The sequence below is a fragment of the Narcine bancroftii genome, chromosome 5 (genome assembly GCF_036971445.1).
Source record: "Narcine bancroftii isolate sNarBan1 chromosome 5, sNarBan1.hap1, whole genome shotgun sequence".
NCBI classification, from domain to species: domain Eukaryota; kingdom Metazoa; phylum Chordata; class Chondrichthyes; order Torpediniformes; family Narcinidae; genus Narcine; species Narcine bancroftii.
In genome coordinates, this window is record NC_091473.1 from 135,500,272 (window position 1) to 135,526,952 (window position 26,681).

At 44.1% G+C, this 26,681-nt stretch overlaps 1 protein-coding gene across 4 annotated transcripts in view; it reads right to left on the minus strand.

The window, feature by feature from the left end:
• The window catches only part of LOC138763991 (kynurenine--oxoglutarate transaminase 3-like), a 100,604-nt gene that overhangs the window by 41,981 nt on the left and 31,942 nt on the right, over positions 1-26,681 (minus strand). For all 4 annotated transcript variants that reach the window (XM_069939123.1, XM_069939120.1, XM_069939121.1 and 1 more), the window contains 4 exons: positions 24,454-24,574; positions 21,443-21,519; positions 21,135-21,224; positions 814-1,000 (listed from right to left, as the gene is read on the minus strand). In XM_069939123.1, the coding sequence (XP_069795224.1) occupies positions 814-1,000; positions 21,135-21,224; positions 21,443-21,519; positions 24,454-24,574 (475 nt within the window). The remainder of the gene's footprint in view (positions 1-813; positions 1,001-21,134; positions 21,225-21,442; positions 21,520-24,453; positions 24,575-26,681) is intronic.

Sequence of the window (26,681 nt, forward strand, 5' to 3'; positions counted from 1 at the left end):
CGATGGCATTAACGACGACTTCTCTGATTCTCCATTGAAACACCCTCCAATCTTCTTCCCTGTCTCCATTCCTCTCACTCTCTTTTCCCTCTGTCTGCTTTCCCAGAGCCCAAAACCAATTCTCATCATTACTCAGCATTATCGAATTAACCCCTTTTGTTAGTCGGCCTGGACTCCTCCCCCTCCCATCTTTCTTCCACACCCTTTAATTGAGAGGCTTGTCTATTTTCACTCACACCTTGAGGAAGAGCTCAGACTGGAAACGTTGGGCATGTAATCTTTACCGCCTATGGTCGCTGCGAGACCAGCCGAGTCTCTTAACAAAGTATGCACACTTTCTCCAAGGTATTGCTCTACCCCTTTTACAGCCGTTCTCTCAACTCCAACACTTATGAACATATGGCAGTTTCAGTTTTAATATCCCCATACATATCACAAATCTCCAGCCACCCCACAACCACTCCTGTTCAATCCAATGGCAAAGTAAAGTAGCAGGCCGTCACCTGCTGAAAAACTGTGAGCAGCAATGTACCTTTGGATCACTTTCAAATCCAAACTATGGACCCATTTATCCTGCACCCAGTCTTTAGTTTGTTGAGTCTAAAGTCAGACCAGAGTACTGTGGGACGAATCCAATTTTCCACGTGTAACAAAACACCTCTGTTTCTTTAAGAAAGAGAAGGAAACATTTCAAATCCGACTTGCGGCCCTGTTGGCCCCAGCGCATGACCCAGGTAATGAAGTAGGGCTCATGGTACAAATTTAATAAATAACCACGGTTGTTTGGTGCCAGGGAAGGAGAAAATCACTTGCCTTTAGCAGAGATATTGGCGAGCATGAAGTATCCTCCTTCTGGAATGACTGGCTTCATCCCTGCAGCAAGGAGTAGCTTCGCCATTCGATTCCGTTTGGCCTCCAGCTCACGGGCTAGCGATGTGAAGTAGCAATCCTGCTCATTCAAACGGCTGCTTTCCTTCCGAATTCCTCGAGCAACAGCTTCCTGGGTGGAAGACAATGGAAGTCCCCCAATCATTTTCCCCTAAATGGTGCATGGGCTATTAATTTACTGTATTAATTCACTGACAAAAGGCAAAGGAGGAAAAACCCAACACCCAACCCCAACCAACCAATTTTCCCCTGCAACCGCTGCAACCGTGTCTGCCTGTCCCGCATCGGACTTGTCAGCCACAAACGAGCCTGCAGTTGACGTGGACATTTACCCCTCCATAAAACTTCGTCCGCGAAGCCAAGCCAAAGAATGGTACAATGATTATGAGGGGTACAGACAGTAAATGTAGGTCAGCTTTTTCCTACTGAGGGTAGGTGAGGTACTGAGGGTGAAAGGGGAAATGTTTATGGGAACATTAACAGATAAGCTGTGGGAGTGTGGAACGAACTGCCAGCTGAAGTGGTGAATAAAAATTTGGAAAGGTACATGAATGGGAGGGGTATGGAGGCATATGGACTGGGTACAGGTCTGTGGGAGTAGGCAGAATAATAGCTCGGCGCAGACTAGAAGGGCTGTAATGTTCTAAGATTCTATGAATTCTATAATAAACAGATCATTCATTGAATTTAATTGTTTATTGACTCGTGTATAGAGATAACAGTGAAAATCTTTGTCAATCTCTAAAATTGGATCTTTTTATGAGACCATTTGATAGGTACATGAAACTGAGAAAAATGGAGGGTTATGCAGTAGGGAAATTTTAGACTATTTTTAGCATAGGTTATTAAATCAGGACAACACTGTGGGCCAACGGATTGTACTGTAGACTTCTATGTTCTAATACAGCAAGCAGGTGGTTAAAGAATAAGAAGTGTTACAATTATAAAATGCAGGGTTAATGTCATTCAAAAGTGCAGGGCACAGAGCTAAAAAGAAAAAGTACAGTTAAACAGAAGAAGGCATCGTCATGCCAATGAGTGTATGATTACAGCACAGAAAGAGGTCAGGTTGGCCCTTCTAGTCCATGCTGAACACCTTCTCCCACCTCTTTCCATTGATCCGCACCCAGCTTGTAACCTTCCATACCCCTCTCGCCCATATATCTATCCAACTTTTCCTTAAATAGTAAAATAGAGCCCGCACCTACCACTTTGGCCGGAAGCTCATTCCACACTCCCACCACCCTCAGAATGAAGAAATTCCCCCTTCAATCTCAATCCATGCCCTCTTGTTTGAATCTTCCCCCACTCTCAAAGGAAAAAGCCAATCCACATTGACTCTATTTGTTCCCCTCATAATTTTAAATACCTCTATCAAATCACCCGTAAATCTTCTACACTCCACGGAATAAAGTCCTAGCCTGTTTAACCACCCCACCCCCCCCCCCACCCAAACCTGTACTCAAACCCTGAAAACCAGCCATCATTCTTGTAAATCTTTGCTGCACTTACTCTATACTGTTTAACATCCTTCCTATAGTTTGGTGACCAAACTGCACACAATATTCCAAATATGGCCTCACCAATGCCTTATACAACTTCAACATGATATCCTAACTCCTGTACTCAATACTCTGAATTATGAAGGCCAACTTTCTAGGCCATAGCTAATTTACCACAATTTCACCACATCTTCTCATCAGACCAGTACTGGAAGCCAATGGCTCCACTCATCCACCCGGGATAACCCCTCTTCTCTTGCCTCTCCCTCTCTTTTATCTAGCCCCTGCCAATTATTTGCCTCCGTCCATCATCTTCAGACCACCCCACCACCACACAGTTCACAAATCCCCTACTGGCCCCCGTTCAACCCATCCCACCCAGTCCTCATTATATTAGCCACCCATCCTCTCTGCATTCAGTCCTAATGATGGGTTCCAGCCTGAAACATTGACCATTCTTTTGTTTCTCCCACCAATGCTGCTCGGCCCTGCTGAGCTCCTCCAGCAGGTTCATTTTTGTTGCAGCAAAACTCTGAACACCTAGCGACCACCTAGCGACAAAGAGAACTGTTTGGACAATATGTCAGCAAAGTCCCAGACTTTCTCCTCGTCCCGTAAACCTGCACCAAAGCAACCTGACCCAGCTGCCTTTGACAAAGTAGCCTGCTCCAAAACAGAAGAGAAACTGCAGGCATTTCACCAGGAATTTAAAAAAGGTTATCAAAATGAAAACAATATTTAAAAATGCTGGCCCCAGAAACAGTTCAGGCAGTGTTTGTGGAAATAGAACTATTTTAGCTTGAAAACACTTCATTCTGACAATTCAACCAAAAACCTAATTCTTCTCCTCTCTTCTTAGATATCATCTGACCTGCTGAGTGTTTTTAGAATTTTGTTTTTAATCTCAGGTTTCCAGAATCTACATTTTTATTTAAATTAACATCATTCCAAGAATGCTAGTCTAGTGCTTATTGTACTGTGATGGAATATTTGGAGCTATTTTTGGGAGATAAATTGGTAAAATTAGAGTAGGTTACATACATATACACACACACACACTTAAAACAGATCTTATTTGAAATACTGAAGAATTCATATTCAGTGACTACAGAAACCTGTGCTATGTGCATTTCACAAGTAGGTGCTAATTGAAATGATGCCATGAAATGAATAGGTTATTGACTTGGAAGAACAACCGGAGTCAGGTCGTCTGTGTTTGACATTTTTGCAAGGCTTTTGACCTCTCTGCAAAGAGCTCACTCAAAGGTCATTGAGAGGTTTGTTACCTAAAACAGCAGATGGACCAGAAGACTAACTCCTATTGTTTGCTAGAGAAGGCAGGGGTGGGGGCGGTGTGTTTGCAAGTGAGAGAGAGAAGGACATGTGGCTGGCAGTTGGAATCTCAGAGAGTGGGAGAGACTGAATAGTGTCAGCCAGGAGAAGCTTGTTGGAACTGAAACAGAAGCTCCAGAGTGGTAGATGGCTGGAAGTGCTATCTGTCTGATGTTTCTCTTGGAATATTTGAAACAGAAAGGAACTCTGTGGTAGCCTGAAAGAAAGAGGTTATCATCTGGAGAACCCTGATGGGGCAAGTTTCATCAGCAAGACATTGAGGTGACTAATGGTGGTTCCTCAGTTGTGGAAATCCTGGAGCAACAAATCTCTCTCTGCAAACCCTATGAGAACCTTCCTGAGCGGTAAACATTTACCTTTCGAGCACCGAAGCCTGGTGAACTTTACACATGTTAAATTTTGTGCACAGTATAAGAATTGCCTGCAACCAGTGAACTTGGAAGAACGAGAAGTGAGATTGATCTGTGAACCAAATAACTTTTCTTAAATTTACACACATTACATACACGTGTGCTTAGAATTAGAAGGGGGTTAAATTGGGTTAGTTAAGTTAATAGTGATAAGTTAAAGTTTGATTCCGTTTTCATGTTTAAAGATAATTAAAACAACTTTTGTTTAAGTAACCATTTGTCATGGTGAATATCATTTGCTGCTGGGTTTTGGGGACCTTTGAGCTTGTAACAGTACGTTTTAAGTCATTATGACAGATGTTGCAATGACTTCCCTCCTTTCTGTGCTCCCCAACAATCTCTGAGGGGATGGTGTTGAAATCACCCTTTCCCTTCCACTGAACCCTAGAATTGGACACAGCATGTAAAGGGGTGGTAAGAGGCGAGAAGTTCTACTTAACAATAGTTTCTCCTCATGTTGAGACATCATAATCAACAAAACAAACATGGAATTTATACAAGGGAGGGGAATGAGATCTGGGCCAGCAGACGGGTAAAACCTGGGCTCCAGTACTTCTCAAGCAAAAAGTATACAGCCAGAGACTAGAGTGGGGTGGACATCTACAAAAATAAAAATAGCCCTCCACATCCATCTAATCTGCCAGGTGAAGTATTCCCACTATCCAGTCAGGGTGAATGGACACAGGGGTTTAAAGAGATTGCACATGACCTTGATGTGTTGGCAACAGTGGGAGAGCTCAGATGGTGCAAGCAAACCCAGCTTAGTATGCGGCGCTTGCAAAATTGCCTTTCAAAAGACAAAATTAAAAATATTTCAGAGTCCTACAGCACCAAACAAGTCTCTCAGCCCAAATTCCCCGTGCCAACCAAGATGGGATACTGGGCTAGTCCCTATGGTCTGTATTCAGCTTATATCCTTAAAAGCATTTCCTATCCATACATCTGTCCAAATGCCTTCTAAACGTTAAAATTGTGCCCACTCCTACAATTTCCTCTGGCAGTTCATTCCAGATGTGGACCACTCTCAGAGTGAAAAATTGCCACTCAGATCTCTCTTAAACCTCTTTCCCCTCACCGTAAACCTATGCCCTCTGGGAAAAAGACCAAGCATTCACTTTATCTACACCCTCTGATCTTATAAACTTCCATAAGGGCACCGGGCAATTTTTTTTGCTGATGGCAAATCTATGTCTGCTTTACGGTAGACTAAAGGAAATTTCATGTAATATTAAATGTTCTGTTTTATTAGATGACAATAAAAGAATCTTGAAAGGTCAGCCCTTCATCTCCTACACTCAAAGAAATAAAGATCCAGTCTGCCAAACATGTCCCTACAACTCAACCCCTCCAGTCCCAGCATCATCTTGGTGTATTTTATTGACACCCCTTCCGATTTATTGAAGTTCTTCCGACTGCCAGACTACCTGCACCTAATACTCCAAGTATGGTCTCATCAGTGTCAGGTACAGCTCAAACCCATTGTCTTCTTCTTCTTCTTTGGCTTGGCTTCGCGGACGAAGATTTATGGAGGGGTAAATGTCCACGTCAGCTGCAGGCTCGTTTGTGGCTGACAAGTCCGATGCGGGACAGGCAGACACGGTTGCAGCGGTTGCAGGGGAAAATTGGTTGGTTGGGGTTGGGTGTTGGGTTTTTCCTCCTTTGTCTTTTGTCAGTGAGGTGGGCTCTGCGGTCTTCTTCAAAGGAGGTTGCTGCCCGCCGAACTGTGAGGCGCCAAGATGCACGGTTTGAGGCGATATCAGCCCATTGGCGGTGGTCAATGTGGCAGGCACCAAGAGATTTCTTTAGGCAGTCCTTGTACCTCTTCTTTAGTGCACCTCTGACACGATGGCCGGTGGAGAGCTTGCATATAACACGATCTTGGGAAGGCGATGGTCCTCCATTCTGGAGACATGACCCACCCAGCGCAGTTGGATCTTCAGCAGCGTGGACTCGATGCTGTCGGCCTCTGCCATCTCGAGTACTTCGATGTTTAAATAATGCTTCTGCCACTCTGAACCTCCCCCGGACTAAGCAAAGGATCACAAATAGCACCACCCAATGACCAGAACCTGCAATAGCAGCCAGGCAACACTGCAAAATTGGTCCACAGGACAGAAGTCAAAAATCCAGACTGCTCAAGGATCAAGTCGGTCCGGATTTTAGGATTTTCTGGATTCTCAGACAGTACTTTTAAAATTCAAATTTAAGGAGGAATAAAGAAGAGGTGAACAGGTAAATATTGATAGTTTATTCATTGGAAAATACAGCAGGCTTCATTTATCAGTTTTAATGAAAATTAAAGTTAACACGACGAAAATATAAACATAAAATTTTTTCACCACAAAAAAGCACATAATGCTTGAAATTATGTTTAAAATTGAATTGAAAAAATACAGTACATAAATGAAAGCAGCTTATTTAATACAAATTATTTAAAAAATACAAAAGTACAAAACAAACATTCCTTCATTTCCGTGACTACCCTCACTGCCTGTTAGATGGAACATTTTCAAGCTTCTGCTGCACTGCTTGATATTTCTTCTGCTTTCTTTAAATACTATCTTGTTTACGACTGCAATTTCTTTGCGAAACCATTGATTGCTCATTTCAAAACAGCGATCACATGGTCACTTATTGCCGCTGTGCATCTGCGGGGCTTACACACGCACACAAAAGCCCGCTAGATTTAAAAAGTTGAGACCTTTCAAAAAGTCTGGATTCTCAGATGGTCCAGGTTTCTGGCATCTGGATTTTGACTCTTCTACTGTGTACAAATCAACACACAGAAATGCTGGAGGAACTCAGCCACTCTCAGAACGATGACAGTGTCTGTAGACTTTAGTGTTTCACTCCATCCTATGCAAAAAAAGGCCTGGGTGTTTATTGTGTCACATCTTGTTTGATGGCCACTTACTTGAAATGGTTATGGGTTCATGTCCTGTTCCAGAGAGTGGAGGCCAACAATTTAGGCTGATGCTCAATGAGAAATAACAGGGGTAGGCTATTTTCTTTGGCAAGATTATGTCTTAACTTGCATCCAATTTTTTGTATTATTGTCTTAGACCAGAACACATAGAAATATAGGTGCTCGTGTGGGCCATTTGGTCCATTCATTTTGATCGTGGCTGATCGTCTACTCAGTACCCACCTTCTCCCCATGCCCCCTGATTCCCTTAGCCACAAGGGCCAAATCTAACTCCCTCTTAAATATAGATAAGGAATAGGTGAAGAAATAGGCTATTCAGCCCATCGAGTCCACCCTGCCATTACATCTTGAGCTGATTCATTTTCCCACTCAGCCCCAATGCCCGGCCTTCTCCCCAAAAGCTTTGATGCCTTGCCTAATCAATCTCTGCCTTAAATACACCTAATGACTTGGCCTTCATAACTGCCTGTGGAAACAAATTCCACAGATTTACCGCCCTCATGCTCAAGAAATTCCTCGGCATCTGTTCTAAGCAGACACCCTTAATTCCTAAAGTTTTGCCCTCTTGATGGGAACCAACCTACTTACCAAATGTTTCAATTCTCCTAAGCCTCTGTGATGCAACTCCTTCTCTAAATACACTGGACAACAATTTTTTCCCCCAAAAGATTCACTTCCTGAAAATAAATTGGGTGATAGATAACTTCAAACTGAACTGCTAAATAGAAATGAATTAGGATGGGGTGAAGGGATAAGGGAAGTCAAGCAAGTGCTAAATAGGAATGAATTATGATGGGTTGAATAAGGGTGGAGTAGAATAGAGTGTGAAGAAGGGTTAAATAAGTATAATAGAATAGGGGCATACATAGCAAGTAGATAGATTTCGCAAGTCCTGGGGGTTGATATTTATGAATAAGATTAAAAACAAGACACTTCCTGGTAAACAAGTATACACGAAAGGCACACAAACTGCATGTAGGCAGAATTACCTAATGTCAAACCAATCCAGGAGGCAGAAGAATGTTAAGGGGGGAGGTAGCTCTGTACTGAAATAGAATGTATAAAACTTGGGTAAGCCCCAGTACATGTGTGTATTCCCAGGATAAGGGGAAGCACCAAACTTTGCACATTTGTGAAATAAATGTTCTTTGCTCTCAATTTTTGTCTCGAGTGAAATCTGTGAAGGCACCTCTGCTTCTCACACAATGACAATTTCAGATTTGTTGCATCATGTAGGAAGTTGGAGAAACATTTAATTAAACATTTATTGAATTTAACATTAAGAATATACTCGCCACGGATATAACAGAGTGTATCACAGCTATTGACCAGACATTTCTGCTGTATTGAACCATCCTGAAGACAATAAATGCATTAAGTACACTCCCTATGCTATTGCCTGAAGAACAGGTGCACCAACATGTGTTCAATCTTTATTAATTTAATTAACAGCATCTGCATAGTGAGCTGCTTTATTAGTCTGTCTGCATCTATCCTGACGAAGCATGCCCAGGCCTAGGACAAAATTTGTATAGCACCTGCATTGAGTGCATGCTTAGACTGACCAAAACAGCTTGCTTTGAGGGCAATATACCAGTAGACATAAAATATGACAGGAAATCACAAAATAGGTTTTTAAAGGTGATTTTCATGATCAGTTGCCTAAAATCCATAAAATACACCCAAAAGTGTTCAGGAAGCAAAATCTTCACTGTCCAGTGTTATATTTGTCTGAAAATCCACTTGCACTCAAGGACAACGGGTTGTTTTTCCCTTACCCAATTTTTGCTGAAACAGTGTGTGATTTATGTATAAAGACACTCAAGCTCTTCTAAACTATATATTTCAGTCCAGTTACAGTTCTGAAAGGGTGCAGCATGGTCAGAAGTGCTGGTCATTTGGGTGATACATTAAAATGAGGCCCCACTCAATTTTCGGATTAATGCACAAAGATTACTTCAAAAAGCAGAAGAATGTAACGAACGGAGTGAACCATGATGCTGTGATTATAGTGAAAACACAGAAATGCTGGAGAAACTCAGCAGGTCTCGTACCATCTACAGGAGGTAAAGATAATATTACTGATGTTCAAGCCTGAGCTCTTCTTTAAAGTGTACCTTGAAGAAGGGCTCAGGCCCAAAACGTCGGTTATATGCTTTTACCTCCTGTGGACGCTGCGAGACCTGCTGAGTTCCTCCGGCATTTCTGGATGAGAACTAATGTCCTGTCTGATCTCTCAGTCAACAGTAGAAAATTTAAATGCATTGAAGAACCTCATCACAACATCACACAGCCTGTAGAAAAATGCTTTTATAATGGATTCTGCCATGGTTAGACACCTACGCAAACCATCTCAATGCTAAAGCAATCAGTGCACGGAGCATTTTCATGTACAATTGAGAGATAATTGAACCAAACGTGGAAATTTTATAGCTCTTAATTTCAGACTTTATAACTGCTTCTTATCAAATATTGGATTTTAAATAGCCTTAAAACAAGACAAAGAAAATGTTTTTATGTCCCAAGCTGAATTAATCTCCTCATTTAATAAAAATGAGCTGGTTTGAGGCAGAAATGCAAATCAAATTGAACATTTGTCAGACTTCCTCCAAAATGGAAATTTCAAATTGATCTGAAGAGGATATACCTGAATAGAAGCAGAATCCATTCACATCAGCAACTGCTTATCAAGAATACAATGGACAGGGAGCGAGGAGCTGTGCTGAATACAGTGGGGTGTGTGCAGATACACTGAAAATAAAAGTGGGGCACTGGATGGTCATTGCCAAAGGTGCAGATTCCATGGCCAGTGCAGTCAAAGAATGTGCTGATTGTATTGCTTGAGCAGATTACTGCCAAGATGCGTTCTCACTCTCGGTCAGTGTGACATGAAAGTGTCTCTTCTCCCTCCATCAATCAATTGAAGCTTGAGAGGGCTGTTTTCTGTGGAGACTACAGCACATCTGCAGATCAACAGGCTGGTTGGGAGACAATACCAGGAGTAGGGAATATGCAGCCTGTTGGCTTAGTGAATCGTTTAATCAGATGATATTGGACGAGAAGAAAGATACAAATAAGAAGGATGAGGAACCTTCTACCCCCGAAATAAAGGGATGGGATGTGTTACATTCCCTTCCTCCACCTTATGTTTCCCCTGTGCCGGCTCCCATCCCCTCCCTCTCCCCTACGCTTTACCCTTCTTCACCTTCCCCTCCCCCTCCACAGTTACAGAAAGGAGAAAGTAGGGGTGGTATGATGACTCGCTTACAGAGTGCAAAATTACCACCTCAATTGACACGAGAGGGAGGAGACTTTGATTGTGAGGGTCATTCAGAAGAACAGTGTGAGGCCCTTCGGGAGGAAGGGGCTGGACTCTTTGATTTGTCTCCCAGAGGGCAGGAACTTAACCATCATAGAGGAGGAGATAAGCCAGAAACTAACTGGATGAGACCTTTATGAGAGGTTCCCTTGGGAGGGGATGCAGGGGGTCTCGGATTTGTGAATGTGCCTTTGACTAGTACTGAGGTGTACAATTTTAAGAAGGAAATGACCTCTCTGATAGAAGACCCTCAGGGATGTGCAGAACAATTAGATCAATTTTTGGGACCTAATATATATACCTGGGATGAATTAATGTCTTTCTTTAAGACTCTATTTACTTTGGATGAGCGTGGAATGATCCGCCAGGCAGGGATCAGAGTCTGTGATAGGGAACACCAGGCGATACCAGGACCGATTGGCTATCGGTACCAGACCACAGGGATCGGGTATTGGGTTCAATTTTATGTGCTGACGGAGGAGGATCGGGGACTAATAAATCCTAGGGTATGGGCGAAAAGAGGCAATAGAGGAGGGTTAGATGTTCCTCCCCTGCAAGTTACTCTAAAAGACCCGACCAGGTAGTTCGACGAAAACAGTATCCGATTCCTATGGCTGGCCGAAAGGAGCTGCAGCCAGTAATTGACCAATTGGTGAAAGACGGTATACTCGAACCCTGCATGTCACCTTTTAATACTCCAATTTTACCCGTCCAAAAACCAGACGGCACATACCGATTAGTACAGGATTTGAGAGAGTTAAACAAAATTATTCTCACCCGTTATCCGGTTGTACCTAACCCTTATACATTGATGGGTAGGATTGACCCCATAGTAAGTGGTTCAGTGTAATTGATCTCAAAGATGCCTTCTGGACCTGTCCTTTGGCAATGGACAGTAGGGATATGTTTGCATTTGAGTGGGAAAATCCCTTTAAGGACGGAAAAATCAATACCGGTGGACGATCTTTCCCCATGGTTTTATGGAATCACCAAATTTGTTTGGCCAAGTTTTGGAACAGGTACTAGATGAGGCCCCTCGGAGAGAGGATTGTCAATTATTACAATATGTGGATGATTTATCAATCACGGGGGAAATGTATGATTCGGATAAATAGTACACTGTTGAATTTTCTAGGGAATAAGGGTCTTAGAGTGAGTGAATCAAAGTTGCAATTCGTTCAATCCGAGGTTAAATACTTAGGTCATTTGGTTAGTCAAGGAATTAGGAAGATAAGTCCAGAGAGAATACGTGGTATTTTGCAGATCCCGCTTCCAAAGAATGCTCAAGAACTTAGGAAATTCCTTGGTTTGGTGGGATACTGTAGGATTTGGATTGAGAATTATTCCAGCCTGGTTAAATTTCTTTATGATAAACTTGCGACTCGAGGGGGTGAAACTGTTGTCTGGGCGGAGGGGGAGATTAAAGATTTTGATATGGTGAAACAACATCTTACTAATGCCCCAGTTTTGGCCTTACCCGACCTAAATAAGCCATTTGACCTATATACCAATGCGAAAGACAGTGTGGCCATGGGAATATTAACATAAGAGCGAGCAGGCTTTAGACAACCAGTTGCCTTTCTATCGAGATTTTAGATCCTGTTTGTCGTGGTTGGCCAGAATGTGTGCACGCAATTGAGGCCACTGCCATTCTAGTAGAGAAAGGACGCAAAATTACATTTGGTGCCCCGATGACAGTTCACACCCCTCACACAGTCCACACCATTCTTTTACAACGTGCCGGAAGGTGGCTTACCGATTCCAGAATTTTAAAGTATGAAGCAATTCTTATGGATAGGGATGATTTGACACTGATTATAAACAAAGAACAGAATCCAGCCGCCTTCTTGGTTTCTCCAGATTCTGATACTGTCCCCAATGATTTAGAGCATTTATGCTTAGAAGTGATAGATTTACAGACAAAAATTAGGGATGATTTAAGCGATGAACCTTTACGAGAGGGTGAACGATGGTTTATTGATGGATCTTCCCACTGCATTGATAGCATTCGTTACAGCAGGTATAGTGTAGTGGATGGGAATGAAGGAGCTGTGATTGAGTCTGGTCGTCTTCCCGGTCATTGGTTGGCCCAATCCTGTGAATTGTATGCCCTCTGTAGAGCTCTCCGGGGTCTAGAGGGTAAGGTGGGCACAATCTATACTGACTCCAAGTATGCTTTTGGTGTAGTACACACCTTCGGAAAGATTTGGAAAGAGTGGGGAATGATAACTGGGAAAGGACAAAAGTTGATCCATGAGAACTTAATTGTTCAATCCTTAGATGCTCTTATGTTACCTGAGGAGATAGCTGTAGTTCATGTACGAGGCCACCAAATTATTGACAGTCCTGAAGCCCAGGGTAACAGATGGGTAGATGAAGCTGCCAAACAACTGCACTAACAAAAATAATAGAGATGCAGCTGTTACTCCCCATCCCACATGAGATTCAAAAGACTCCCATCTTCTCACAGGAGGAGGAGATTTATATGAAAGACCAGGGAATGCGTCAAACTGCAGATGGGTTATGGTGGACGGCAGAGGGACGTCAAGTCCTGATTAAAGCCTTGGCTCGTCACATTATTGATCAGCTCCACCAGCAGACACACTGGGGAACGCAAGCACTTGTTGACGCCTTTGTACGGTCCTTTAATTGTTCTGGAATATACACCTTAGCCAAACAGAGTACTCAGGGATGTCCAATTTATCAGCGAGTGAATAAGAAAGTCACCTGGGGGTCGCAATAGAGCCGCACACCCGTTTCAACGAATACAGATCGACTTCACGGAATTGCCCAAGATAGGGGTCTATAAATATCTCCTAGTAATGGTGGATCATTTTACTCGATGGGTTGAGGCCTTCCCGACTCCTAATGATCGTGCTAACACCGTTATTCGGATATTACTAGAGGCTATTATTCCACATTACGGTATTGTGCAAACTATTGATTCAGGTCGAGGTACACATTTTACCTCTCAGGTACTCCAGGGGGTGTGTAAAATCTTGGGAATAGATTGGCAGTTACATACCCCATGACACCCCCAGAGTTCAGGCAAAGTCGAGCGGATGAATCAGACCCTGAAAAACCAACTCACTCGACTTCATGAGGAAACTGGCCTCTCCTGGATTAAATACTTACCCTTAGCTTTAATCAGGATCCGCATAGCTCCCCGTAAGGTCCTTGCGGTCTCACCATATGAGATGATGTTCGGTCTTCCTTACAAGGGATTCCACACCGATTCCCCTACCCCCGAGGCTAATGACAAATATATATCTAAATATTTACAGGGACTTTCTACTTCTTTATATGACTTAAGACAGAAGAGTTTATTAGCTCAAAACCCAACTCTGGACTATCCTATTCATTCCATTAAAGCTGGTGATTAGGTATATGTAAAAGCGTGACAAGACCATAAACTAGAACCTATATGGGACGGCCCTTATTATGTACTTTTGATTACAGACACTGCAGTACGATCAAAAGAAAAGGGATGGATTCACATACAAAGCATTAAGCGTGCTAATCCACAGACTAAGGATGTTGATAATATCCCCTCCACTTGGCATGTAGTTTCGCATCCTTCTGGTCTGAAAGTCATGCTCCGCCGACAAAAATTGTTGTAATGTTATTTTTATTATTTGTGGTATTGTTTTTCTGCTGGTTCCCAATTTTTGGGAAACCATCCAATTGTACACAATGTATACTAGAGCGCATCGGATGCCCCCCAAAGATCCTCAACATGGTTATCCAACTGCACGAAAACCAACAAGGTCGGGTCAGATACAGAAATGAGCTCTCTGAACCCTTCTCCATTAACAATGGCGTGAAGCAAAGCTGCGTTCTCGCACCAACCCTCTTTTCAATCTTCTTCAGCATGATGCTGAACCAAGCCATGAAAGACCTCAACAATGAAGACGCTGTTTACATCCGGTACCGCACGGATGGCAGTCTCTTCAATCTGAGGCGCCTGCAAGCTCACACCAAGACAAAGGAGAAACTTGTCCGTGAACTACTCTTTGCAGACGATGCCGCTTTAGTTGCCCATTCAGAGCCAGCTCTTCAGCGCTTGACGTCCTGCTTTGCGGAAACTGCCAAAATGTTTGGCCTGGAAGTCAGCCTGAAGAAAACTGAGGTCCTCCATCAGCCAGCTCCCCACCATGACTACCAGCCCCCCCACATCTCCATCGGGCACACAAAACTCAAAACGATCAACCAGTTTACCTATCTCGGCTGCACCATTTCATCAGATGCAAGGATCGACAATGAGATAGAAAACAGACTCGCCAAGGCAAATAGCGCTTTTGGAAGACTACACAAAAGAGTCTGGAAAAACAACCAACTGAAAAACCTCACAAAGATAAGCGTATACAGAGCCATTGTCATACCCACACTCCTGTTCGGCTCCGAATCATGGGTCCTCTACCGGCATCACCTACGGCTCCTAGAACGCTTCCACCAGCGTTGTCTCCGCTCTATCCTCAACATCCATTGGAGCGCTTTCATCCCTAACGTCGAAGTACTCGAGATGGCAGAGGTCGACAGCATCGAGTCCATGCTGCTGAAGATCCAGCTGCGCTGGGTGGGTCACATCTCCAGAATGGAGGACCAACACCTTCCGAAGATCGTGTTATATGGCGAGCTCTCCACTGGCCACCGTGACAGAGGTGCACCAAAGAAAAGGTACAAGGACTGCCTAAAGAAATCTCTTGGTGCCTGCCACATTGACCACCGCCAGTGGGCTGATATCGCCTCAAACCGTGCATCTTGGCGCCTCACAGTTTGGCGGGCAGCAACCTCCTTTGAAGAAGACCGCAGAGCCCACCTCGCTGACAAAAGGCAAAGGAGGAAAAACCCAACACCCAACCCCAACCAACCAATTTTCCCCTGCAGCCGCTGCAACCGTGTCTGCCTGTCCTGCATCGGACTTGTCAGACACAAATGAGCCTGCAGCTGACGTGGACTTTTACCCCCTCCATAAATCTTCGTCCGCGAAGCCAAGCCAAAGAAGAAGAAGAAGAAGATAAAGTCCTCCTGGAATAGGGGCAGCAGAGGTGATAGTTACTTTGAAGAATGGACAAGTTTACCTTTAGAATGCAGACGGGGCACTGGTATATAGTGTATTCACAGTGGGGTACCTTATTTATTATGGTTTAATTTAGGATCCAAACATGGACCAGGGAAGCCGAACTGTCCTCGGGGAGTAGATTGGGTTTGCGTCCCGGCCTCTAAGGGTATTAAAAAGACAAGTGCCAAAAATATGGTACAAAGAAGATGGTGGGAGAATAATAAGCAAAATATTAGTCAGGGCTATACCTGGAGTAGGAATAATGGGGATATATATGCTAATGCTCGCAGACAAGCTGCTACTCACCGGTTAGGTGACAATAAATGGGGGGATTTAAGTCAACGAACAGCTGACGCTGGGGTTGAAGAATTGTTGGATTTGCGGAGGGCCAACTAAAGATGGTACCTGGCCCTGGCAAGGTGAGCCTTTAGATATATGGAAACTTCTATGCTTTAATGCTACAACGAATGAAATTGAACGCCCCCCCCCCCAAACTTGGCATCTTGTAAATCACCCACTGGGTCACGAATGCGTTCGGAAGGCTGAAGGCCGTCACTATAAGGGGGTATTCAAGTTGTAAATGGCTTAAGCTGCTCAAGAATACTACAGCTGTTTGGCATCCTGCAACCCCTACATGGTATTTCTCTATGGAAAAAAGATTCCGATTGTGTGCTTTATGAGAATATCAATGACACTAGTGACATATTGAACTGTTCAGGTGAAAATCCTTACTGGAGCATCCCCTCGCTTCGACAGATCTGGAACCAGACTATCCCACATGGATATGCCCCAGAGGGTTTATATTGGATTTGTGGGAATATGGCTTATACCTTTTTAGAACCCGATTGGAGTGGCACTTGTTGTATTGGAATCATTCAACCTCAATTTGTCTTACTGTCTTTGCATGCCGACCATCACCTTTTCCACCAATATATGCGCCTAATCCCACAATCTCCTCAAGATACTCGTCCAAAGAGAGAACAAAATTGGAAATTGGGGTGAAGATTGGCCCCCTGAATGTATTATTTCATATTATGCCCTGCTACTTGGGCTCAGGATGGATCATGGGGATATCAAACCCTCATTTATATACTAAATCGTTTGATCAGACTCCAGGCAGTTTTGGAAATTATCTCCAAACAGACAATGACGGCCTTGGATTTATTGGCTGAAGAACAACGACAGATACGTGCTACAGTTTATCAAAATCGCCTGGCCCTTGATTACTTGTTGGCTGTTGAGGGTGGCGTTTGTGGAAAATTGAACCTTACCAATTGTTGCTTGAATATTGATGACAATGGCCAGGTGGTAAAAAATATTTCTTCAGGGATTTGAAAACTTTCCCATGTCCCGGTCCAGACTTGGTATCCTTGGTCTAAACTTTTTACTGGCGACTGGAGTTGGATACACACGGCTCTTATAGCAGCTGGGCTTTTTATTTTAGCCCTCATAATAATTCCCTGCCTAATGCCTTGTGTACAGTGTTTAATTCAACAGGCCCTTCGTCAGGTCACTACAACCCAAATGATGCATGCTGAGGCTGCAGTTCGTTTACTCATTCGCTGGTAAAAATACCAAGCTTAAAATAATACTTCCTGATTGAGGTTTTACTAAGCTTAGCTAAAGAAAAAGGGTGGATTGTGAGAGATGGAATATGGGAAGTTAATCAATTGCTAAATAGGAATGAATTAGGATGGGGTGAAGGGATAATGGAATAAGGGAAGTCAAGCAAGTGCTAAATAGGAATGAATTATGATGCGTGGGTTGAATAAGGGTGGAGTAGAATAGACTGTGAAGAAGGGTTAAGCAAGTATAATAGAATAGGGGTCTTGTAGCAAGTAGATAGATTTAGCAAGTCCTGGGGGTTGAGATTTATGAATAAGAACAAAGACAAGACACTTCCTGGTAAACAAGGAAACACAGAAAAAGGCAACACAAACTGCACATAGGCAGAATTACCTAATGCCAAACCAATCCAGGAGGCAGAAGAATGTTAAGGGAGGAGGTACCTCTGTACTGAAATAGAATGTATAAAAAGTTGGGTAAGCGGTTCTTTGTTCTCAATTTTTGTCTCGAGTGAAATCTGTGAAGGCACCTCTGCTTCTCACACAGAGCTAGGACTTTTCTTTTTGGAATGAAAGAGGTGACTTAATAGAGGTCTACAAGAGATTATGAGAGAGGCAATAGATAAGATAGACAGTTAGCACCTTGTTGCCAGGGCAGGAGTCGCAAACACATCTGTCCAAAGTGATGATAGGAATGTTTAGGGGAGACATCAAGGGTAAGTTTATTACAGAGTTGTGGGTGCCTGGAATGTATTGCAGGGGTCGTGGTGGTGGCTGGAACACCATGGACATTTAAGAGACTCTTAGACAGGCATATGGTTTTGTTTCTTTTTGGTAGGTATATATGGGTCGGCACAATATTGTGGGCCAAATGGCCTGTACTGTGCAGTAATATTCTATATTCTATGTTCCAAGACAACATCAAGTGCTACTGCAAGATCTTTAACCCAATGAAAGATGGACTTTGGTGTGCCCAAAACCTGATGGTCTTCCAGACTGCTGAGGTACAAAGGGTGTTGAACCTCAAAGCAGCCGATGCAAAGGCTTGGTGAAGAAGACCTGTAATCATGGACCTGCTTTGTCTGGGCAGTAAAGGACAGCGACTTGTGATAAAGCGCCACAAATACTTGAAAGATGTATTGTCCAACGTGGATATTGATAGTTGGACACTGAATCTATCAAATTGACGTATACAATGTAGAGAAAACGTTATCATTTCACATTTTTTTTAAATAAAAAAAGTCTGCAACTCAACTGCGATGAGAATGAGAAGACTACTCTATTCTTTGTGGATTTACCAAGAAGTTATGGAAAAGGATACAAGGGTCCTTGTCGAAGTTCATCCCAGGTATTTGTGTAAAGAGAACCCTCTGATCTATGGGTGACTCTCAGGGACACACACCAATACAAACTGCTATTGAAAAATATAGCTTTTCTTTATTGTTATGTAATAATCATACAAAGTTTCTCAGCTATCGCTTACGTAAAGACGCACAAGACGTGCCACTAATCTAGACTGACCTCCCAACTGTAATGGAAGATTTAAACTGTGTTTTTTTTACTTTTGCAGCCTTTGCAGGCTGAGAACCTGCTTGTTTTTTTAGAATCAGCAGACATAATCTAAATTCCACCATGGGGCCCAGGATGCAGTTTATCTAATTTACACTATGGGGCTCAGGGATACATATGAATCAGTAGACATTATCCAACTTCCACCATGAGGTCCAGAGATGCAGTTTTCTTTTGTTGGTCGCAGACTGTCAGGAGACCTTGAAGATAATTAAATCATTTGTCCAAAGAGATAAGGTCTGAAATAAACAACTTTTGGGTAATATAAGCCATGGTCCCACTGCTGAAGTTTGAGACTCTCCAAGAGGTGGCAACATCTCTCAGCAAGAAGAACTTTGAGAGTCCAGCTAATGTCCCGGTCGAGGGAGGTGGAGAAGTTCCCCAACAAGTGTGCAGTCATTGCCTCGCTTCGGCAGTTGGGACCAGTCGCATAATTGGGAAGGGCTTGCATATTGTAGTGTGAATTCAGCTTTAGATTTCGTAATAAAGCCTTGTATAAACTGAACTGCTCTCAGTGTGTGTGTGTCTATTTTATTTCAGTAGCTCAAACACTGTGACCAAACTAAAACGAACAAAATGAGAGGTATATGTTTACCCAAGACACCAACAATAAGTCCTTCCTGTACTTTTGACCTCTGCAACCATATGGCCTCCTGTCTGCTGCATTGGTGATCCTGAGCTCCCCTACTCTGAACCTCTGATACAGTCAGGAAGCCCTCAGCACCCAAGGCTCCTTTGGGAGCCCTTCCTTTACTCAGCATCCTATCAAATGCCGGTTCCCACAAACCATCTTCAGTATGGTGCGAGTCCTTTCTCCTCCAATCTCCAGCAGCCTGTGCAAGTTCTTTAGCTGACAAACCCCTCGCTAGTCCATTGCCATGATCACATTCCTTGTTTCTCAGCCTCCTTCTCAAGTCAAGTCTATTGTCATCTGATTGCACAAGTATAACCTGACGAAACAGGCTTCTCCGGTCCTCAGTGCAAAACATGCATCACACAACCAGTCAAAACACATACACAGACAAAGAACACACATGTTGGACAAGTATTCATCTATACAAATAAATAAATCTTGTTTCATCAATGAGAGAGTCTCAGATGGTTAGTGTGAGCAATTCCTATGATCATTCAGCGTTCTCACTGCCCGTGGAAAGAAGCTGTTCCTCAGCCTGGTCGTGCTGTCTCTGATCCTCCTGTATCTCTTCTTATTGTGTGGTGCATTAGCTCCTCTGATGACCTGCACTGGTCCACCGATCTCCGAGAGCTTGCAGACCTTTGCGGTCCACTGCCAAGCATGGACTCTGACATCGTGAATGCAGACCGCAGTTTTGCAAATGTTAAAAAAACAATGCTGTCCCCTTCTCCAGGCCATTTAAAACCTATGCAGGATTGTCAGCATCACGGTCAGGTGGTAGGAACCCATGGTGTTGCGTTGTGTCTCCATTCTCTCGAATCTGCACCAGTGATGGTGTTGCCATTACAGTAGGTCTGACAGATTTTCTTCATTATCGCTTTGGTCTGCCATAAACTTGATGGTCTCCCAGTGCAACAAGATGCCCTTGAAGCAATACTAATGCCTGGCAAATTCCAGGCAGCAGGGGCATGTGCAGCCAACGGAGAGGGTTTAATGGGAAGGACTACAATCTCAGATCCTGCCACCAATGGACACAGAGGGCCTGGTTCCTGTGTAACAGCCTTCCTTCCAAACACTTGGAATGTACTGTTTAAAGTGTCCACAAATGTCAATGTTGCCTTGTACATAGAATTTGACAACACCATGAATGTATAGACCTGACTACACAACGATCACCCATTCTTCATTTTTTTTGGCAATGCCCCCTTAGGATTCTGTGCAAAGTTCATAGGCCTCCTTCCCTTTGAAGCAGCCAAGTTTAATTGGTTTCTTCCACACTTCTCTTCTACCATTTGGCCCTCTTTGAGAATGGCTGGACTAGATGACATCAGGGGTATAAATAAATCTATTACCGATTTGTATTTCCTGTATGTGGTTTTATGTGGAATAACATTTTTAGTGGTTTTATGTGGAATAACTTTTTTAAATGAAAAAGTCTTCAACCCAAAATGGCACCTGGCTAACAATAACAAATAAAACCTCACAAGGACAGACCCAACTATCCCATCGAGAAACAAGACAGTGAAGGATTTGTGAGGGTAAACTTGAAATATTTCAGTGGACGGAAATTAACTGCAGATAAAACAAGCCATGGCTGTACTTTTAGCCAACAAAGATTAAATTAACATACGAGCAGCTGTTTTTCAGTCCAAAGAGGGAGAAAAAAAAAAAATCACAGAAGCATCCAAAATATTTCAGGGACAATAAACATTAACGTACAGGTATTGAGAAGCTGAGCCAAGCACAGCTTTCCGAAGGGAACTGGATCAATAAGAGAGTAGAGAGATACTGAGTGGATTGCTCGTCCAAATGCACTGGCCACTCCTGTACCAACCATGCAACCTCTGGCACTGATTGTTTTCAGCAGACATGGTTACATGATGGGTTGAGAATGACACATTCCTACCTGAAGAGGAGTGGGGCATGTATAGACCACGTTCTGCTGAACTGTTTGAAGATGTTTTATCAGGTGTGCTGGACCCACACACCAACCCAGCTGCCAGAGAGAAGAACAAACAGCCCCTGAATATTTAAGGTCAAAATGCATTTTGAATTCAATAGCATTCTGAATTATAACATTATGAATACTTTCATTGCACCTTAATGTCAGGTCTTGCATACATTCTGAAAGCATTGCACAGTGAATTTCATTTTGAACTTTGACTAATAAACTCCAAACTCTGGATTAAAAAAAAAACTTCTTAAAATACTCACCTTCCAGCCAGTCACACTGAAGGCTTTGCCAGCACTCCCAATGGTTATGGTTCTTTCCCACATCCCTGGCAACATGGCTATAAAGGTGGAGAAAGTATGTTTGAATTGGGAGCCGTGGGTCACATAATATAAAGTAATTCAGGGAAGCAATACAAGGGATTCAAAATTATAGTAAAACCCCTAGTATCTGTAATTCAAGCAACCACCAGTCTCAAGCAAAAATATCTGGGAAAATAAATTTAAAAATTTAAAATTTATAATTTTAGCGTAGCGGTAAGGACATCCCTCTTTCAGAACCAGCGATCAGGACCAGTGTTTGAATCCCGCGCTCTCTGTAAAGAGTCTGTAGACTCTCCCAGTGTCTGCGTAGGTTTTCCCTGGCGGCTCCTCCTACCATTCAAAATGTACCGGGGTGGGTGGTGTAGGTTAATTGGGTGTAATTGGGTGGCATGCGCTCGTGAGCCAAGAGGGTATTTTACCGTGCTGTATGTCTAAATTTACAAAATAATAGTTACCAAATACACAAATTTAAAATTGCATATGTTCTCTGATGAAGGTGGGAGGAAATATTCAGGCACCAGAGAGCCTTTATTCAAGCAGCTGTTTGAATAAAGTTGTGTGAAACAGAAATGGGGCCGCCGGGGATGAAGAGCTGGTTGATGCCGCTCGCTGTTGGGGTGACTTTCTCCAAGAGTCTCCTGATCCCTGAACAGTAAAAGTCACCTCAGTCAGAGGCTTTATCTATAAACCTGGAGGTGGGGGTGGGGGAGTGGGGGCTTAATTATCTTATTATGTTATTGTTCGTCTTTTATCCAGCTCCGCTGAAGGGGAGGAATCTGCAGATGCAGCGATGGTTAAATGTTTTCAAAGAATGTGACTGAAAATAAAGTAAATGCTATAAGATTTATATATTCATGCAAATGAAGTTGACTCAGTGTAAGCAATAGTATGTCTTTTAAACTGTTTATTTTTAATGCAGTTGTAATAATTACACATTGTAAGAGTAAGTCTCAAGCAACCAGAAAATACACTTATCCAGCATCTACTAATCCCCATAAGTGCCAGATACCAGGGGTTTTACTGTAGTTTGCAGTAAGGCAAAATGGAATAAAGTGTAAAGTATATTGAGCCACGATCCCATTGTAGGATGGATGAGACACAATCCCATTGTAGGGTGGATGAGCCATGATCCCATTGTAAGGTGGAATGGCCATGACCCCGTTGTAGGGTGGATGAGCCACGATCCCATCGTAGGGTGGATGAGTCACGATCCCATTGTAGGGTGAATGAACCACGATCCCACTGTAGGGTGGATGAGCCACCATCCCATTGTAGGGTGGATTGAGTCACAATCCCATTGTAGGGTGGATTGAGTCACGATCCCAATGTAGGGTGGATTGAGTCACAATCCCAATGTAGGGTGGATTGTCACGATCCCAATGTAGGGTGGATTGAGTCACGATCCCAATGTAGGGTGGATTGAGTCACGATCCCAATGTAGGGTGGATTGAGTCACGATCCCAATGTAGGGTGGATTGAGTCACGATCCCAATGTAGGGTGGATTGAGTCACGATCCCATTGTAGGGTGGATTGAGTCACAATCCCATTGTAGGGTGGATTGAGTCACAATCCCATTGTAGAGTGGATTGAGCCACGATCCCATTGTAGGGTGAATGAGCCACAATCCCATTGTAGGGTGGAATGAGCCACGATCCCATTTTAGAGTGGAATAAGCCACGATCCTGTTGCAGGGTGGAATGAGCCACAGTTCCATTGTAGGATGGATGAACCACAATCCCACTGTAGGGTGGATGAGCAATGATCCCATCGTAGGGTGGATAAGCCACAATCCCATCCTCCTTACATCTTTATGGAAACGAGGCAGTTTTTGAAGGACTCTCACCACAGGTAGACTGCCTTGGGTAGAGCTGCAGTGGGAATGGTCAAATCATCAACTGCCTGAACTTTGTTGATCTTCCAGCACAGTGAGATGTCCGTGAAGGAATAGTGCTGACTGGCACATTCCGGACCACAGGAATATGCAACGTAGCTGGGTGTGGCCAATGCAAAGGCTCCATGGGGGAGAACCAGTCAGGGACTCTCATTTGTCCTCACTGGTCTTTTGTTTTAATTTAAAACACCATAGAAGCCAATTTTATCCAGTTAAACCCATGCTGCTCAATTACACTCAAATTAGCAAACACTTTGAAGGGTGAGAGGAAACCGCAACACCCAGGGAAAACGCGCACAAATTCCTTATGTACAGCGCCAGAGTCGAATCTGGGGGGCTGGCGCTGGGGTAGCATTGCCGCCCTTTTTTTGCATTCCTTCAGAAGACCTGATAGTCTGTTTTCAAGTTTCTCAGTAGCTTACTGCCAAAATTCTATTTTCCCCTTTCTTTACCAGTTTCTTGGTCAGCCTTGGGTCCAAGAAAGACTACCAAGGTTTTGCTTTTAGGACCCACAGGGCACCAGAACACAGGAGAAGCAGAGGAGATGACCCACGGGATGGTATCCACAACGGCAGGCTTGTGAAGGGCTCTGAGGCTGAAGAACACACAGGCAGTGGGCTGTAAGTGAATTGAGGCGGGGAACCCATGCAGGCCGTAGGCTGCTGGCAACCGAGGAATGTGGACTTCTGGAGACTAGCTGAAGGGTACCAGGTATTAGAACTGGGATGCGACAGGAGTCTGAGGGTGCTGAAGAGCTCCTGATTGTTTTGGAGGTTCAGATCTGGAACACAGGCTGCTGATAGTTGGACTTGTCTGTGTGGCTGCAGGTATGCAGGAGGCAAATCCATGGACACACAATGACTGTGAGGAGACTCTCTTTTGCTTCAAACAATTCCTGCTGATGGGAAATCTGAGTGTCTTACAGCAGATGAAAATAAATTTCATGTAATAAAGACAGTGCAATATTACATGACAATAAATTGAATCTTGGATCTTTACTGAGAAGAGGGCCATGCTCAACGATCTTTTCAACGCTTGAATGAATGGATTTGGTCTTACCTATTTTTACGTGTTTGTGTCCACTGTACACAAGCCACTCATACACCTCATCGCTGATGCAGAGGACATCATGCTTAATGCACAGGTCCGCGATTACCTTCAGTTCTTCCATCGTAAAGATCTAAAATCACAAGGTACAAGATGAAAGCGCAAAGTGGCTTTTATTTACTCTACAATTTTATTAGCTTACAAACAAGGTTGGAGGCGCTACTCAAGCCCAGTAGGCTGTTGATAGACCCCCGGTCCCCCAACGCGGTTGAGGATTTCACCTATTGGCTAGACTGCTTCCAGGCCTACCTGAATGCGACCAGAGATACATACAGATGAGCTACGGAGGTCAGTGCTCATCTCAAGGGTAGGGACAAAGGGGAGATTGGCCGACATACGAGGCTGCTGTTGGGGCGCTGAAGGCCCGCTACATGAAGGCCCCGAACGAGGTCCTATCGAGGCTCCGGCTCACCCTACACCGCCAATGGCCCGGAGAGTCGATTGACGACTTCCTGCTGGATCTGCAGACACTGGCTAAGTGCAGGTACGAGATCACTTTGTGTCACGTCCGGGAAGAAGAAAACAGGGGTCCACTCAAGGTACATGATGCAGCGACTGCTCGAGTCAGGAAGGAAGGACCTAGCTCGCCACGTTGAGCTGGCTAAATCACTGGCCAGTCTCGAGAGCAACGATGACCTTGAGGCCAGCGACCTGAAAGCTATCACCAGCTGCCAATCCGTTCCAAGGACAGCCCGTTCACAGCATTTGAGGCTAACGATCAACTCGTATCAGTTTTGGAGGGACCCTTTCAGTATTACCAATGGGATGTCTATTTTCCAGTGGCAGATAGACAGGAAGGTGGATGAGTACAGGTTGAAGGCTACCTTGCCCTACCTCGATAATGTCAGCATCAGTGGCTGCACTGTGGAAGACCATGATGCCAACCTCCAGAGCTTTCTCCACATGGCGAGAGCCCTGAATCTCACCTACAATTCTGACAAGTGTGTATTCAGGACTACAAGACTGGCTATCCTTGGCTACATGGTGAAGAATGGCGTCATTGGCCCTGATCTTGGTGCTTCCCCTCCCCAGAACCACAAAGACTTTGAGGAGATGATTGGGGCTTCTCTCTTATTATGCCCAGTGGGTCCCTCAATATGCTGACAAGGTTCGCCCCCTCTTAAAGGCCACCATTTTCTCCCTTTTGGCCGAAGCCCAGACGGCTTTTAATTATCTCCGAAGTTAACATTGCGAAAGCCGCCATGCAGGCAATAGACAAAAATGTACCTTTCCAAGTGGAAAGTGACGCTTCAGACGTAGCCCTGGCCGATACTCTCAATCGGGCGGGCAAGCAGGTTGCCATTTACTCAGGGATGCTTCAAGGCCATGAGCTTCGGAACCCATCTGTGGAAAAGGAGGGTCGGGCTATTGTAGAAGCCGTACGGCACTGGAGGCACTACCTGGCTGGTAGAAGATTTACGGTCCTCACGGACCAGCACTCTGTCGCATTCATGTTCAGCAATGCCAAGAAGGGCAAAATCAAGAATAACAAAATTGCTAGGTGGACTATTGAATTCTCCACCTACAATTATGACATCGCCTACTGGCCAGGGGCCCTTGACGACCCTCCAGATACCTTGTCCAGGGGATGCTGTGCCTCTGCGGGCTATGCATAATGAGCTCTGCCATCCAGGGGTCACCCACATGGCTCATTTTTTCAAGTCCCACAATTTGCGCAACTCAATAGAAGATGTCAGGGAGATGACCTGGTCTTGCCAGGTCTACGCTGGGTATAAGCCACACTTTTTTTGCCCTGCAAAAGCGTACCTGATTAAATCATCCAGGCCCTTCGAATGGCTCAGTGTCGATTTTAAGGGACCTCTCCCCTCCATGAACGGGAACACCTACTTTCGGTCATCGATGAGTACTCCCGCTTCCTGTTCACCATCCCTTGCCCAGACACCTCCGCTTCGTCCATATGAAGGCCTTAAACTCTATTTTCACCCTGTTCGGGTATCCCAGCTATATTCATAGTGACCGGGGCTCAGCCTTCATGAGCGTCATTACCTGCTGGTGAGGGGCATCGCATCCAGCAGAACTACCAGCTACAACCCCCGGGGGAATGGGCAGGTTGAGAAAGAGAATGCCACAATCTGGAAGGCTGTCAAACATGCCCTGAAGTGAAAAGGCCTTCCAGACTCGTGCTGGCAGGATGTCCTCCCCATCGCACTCCACTCAAT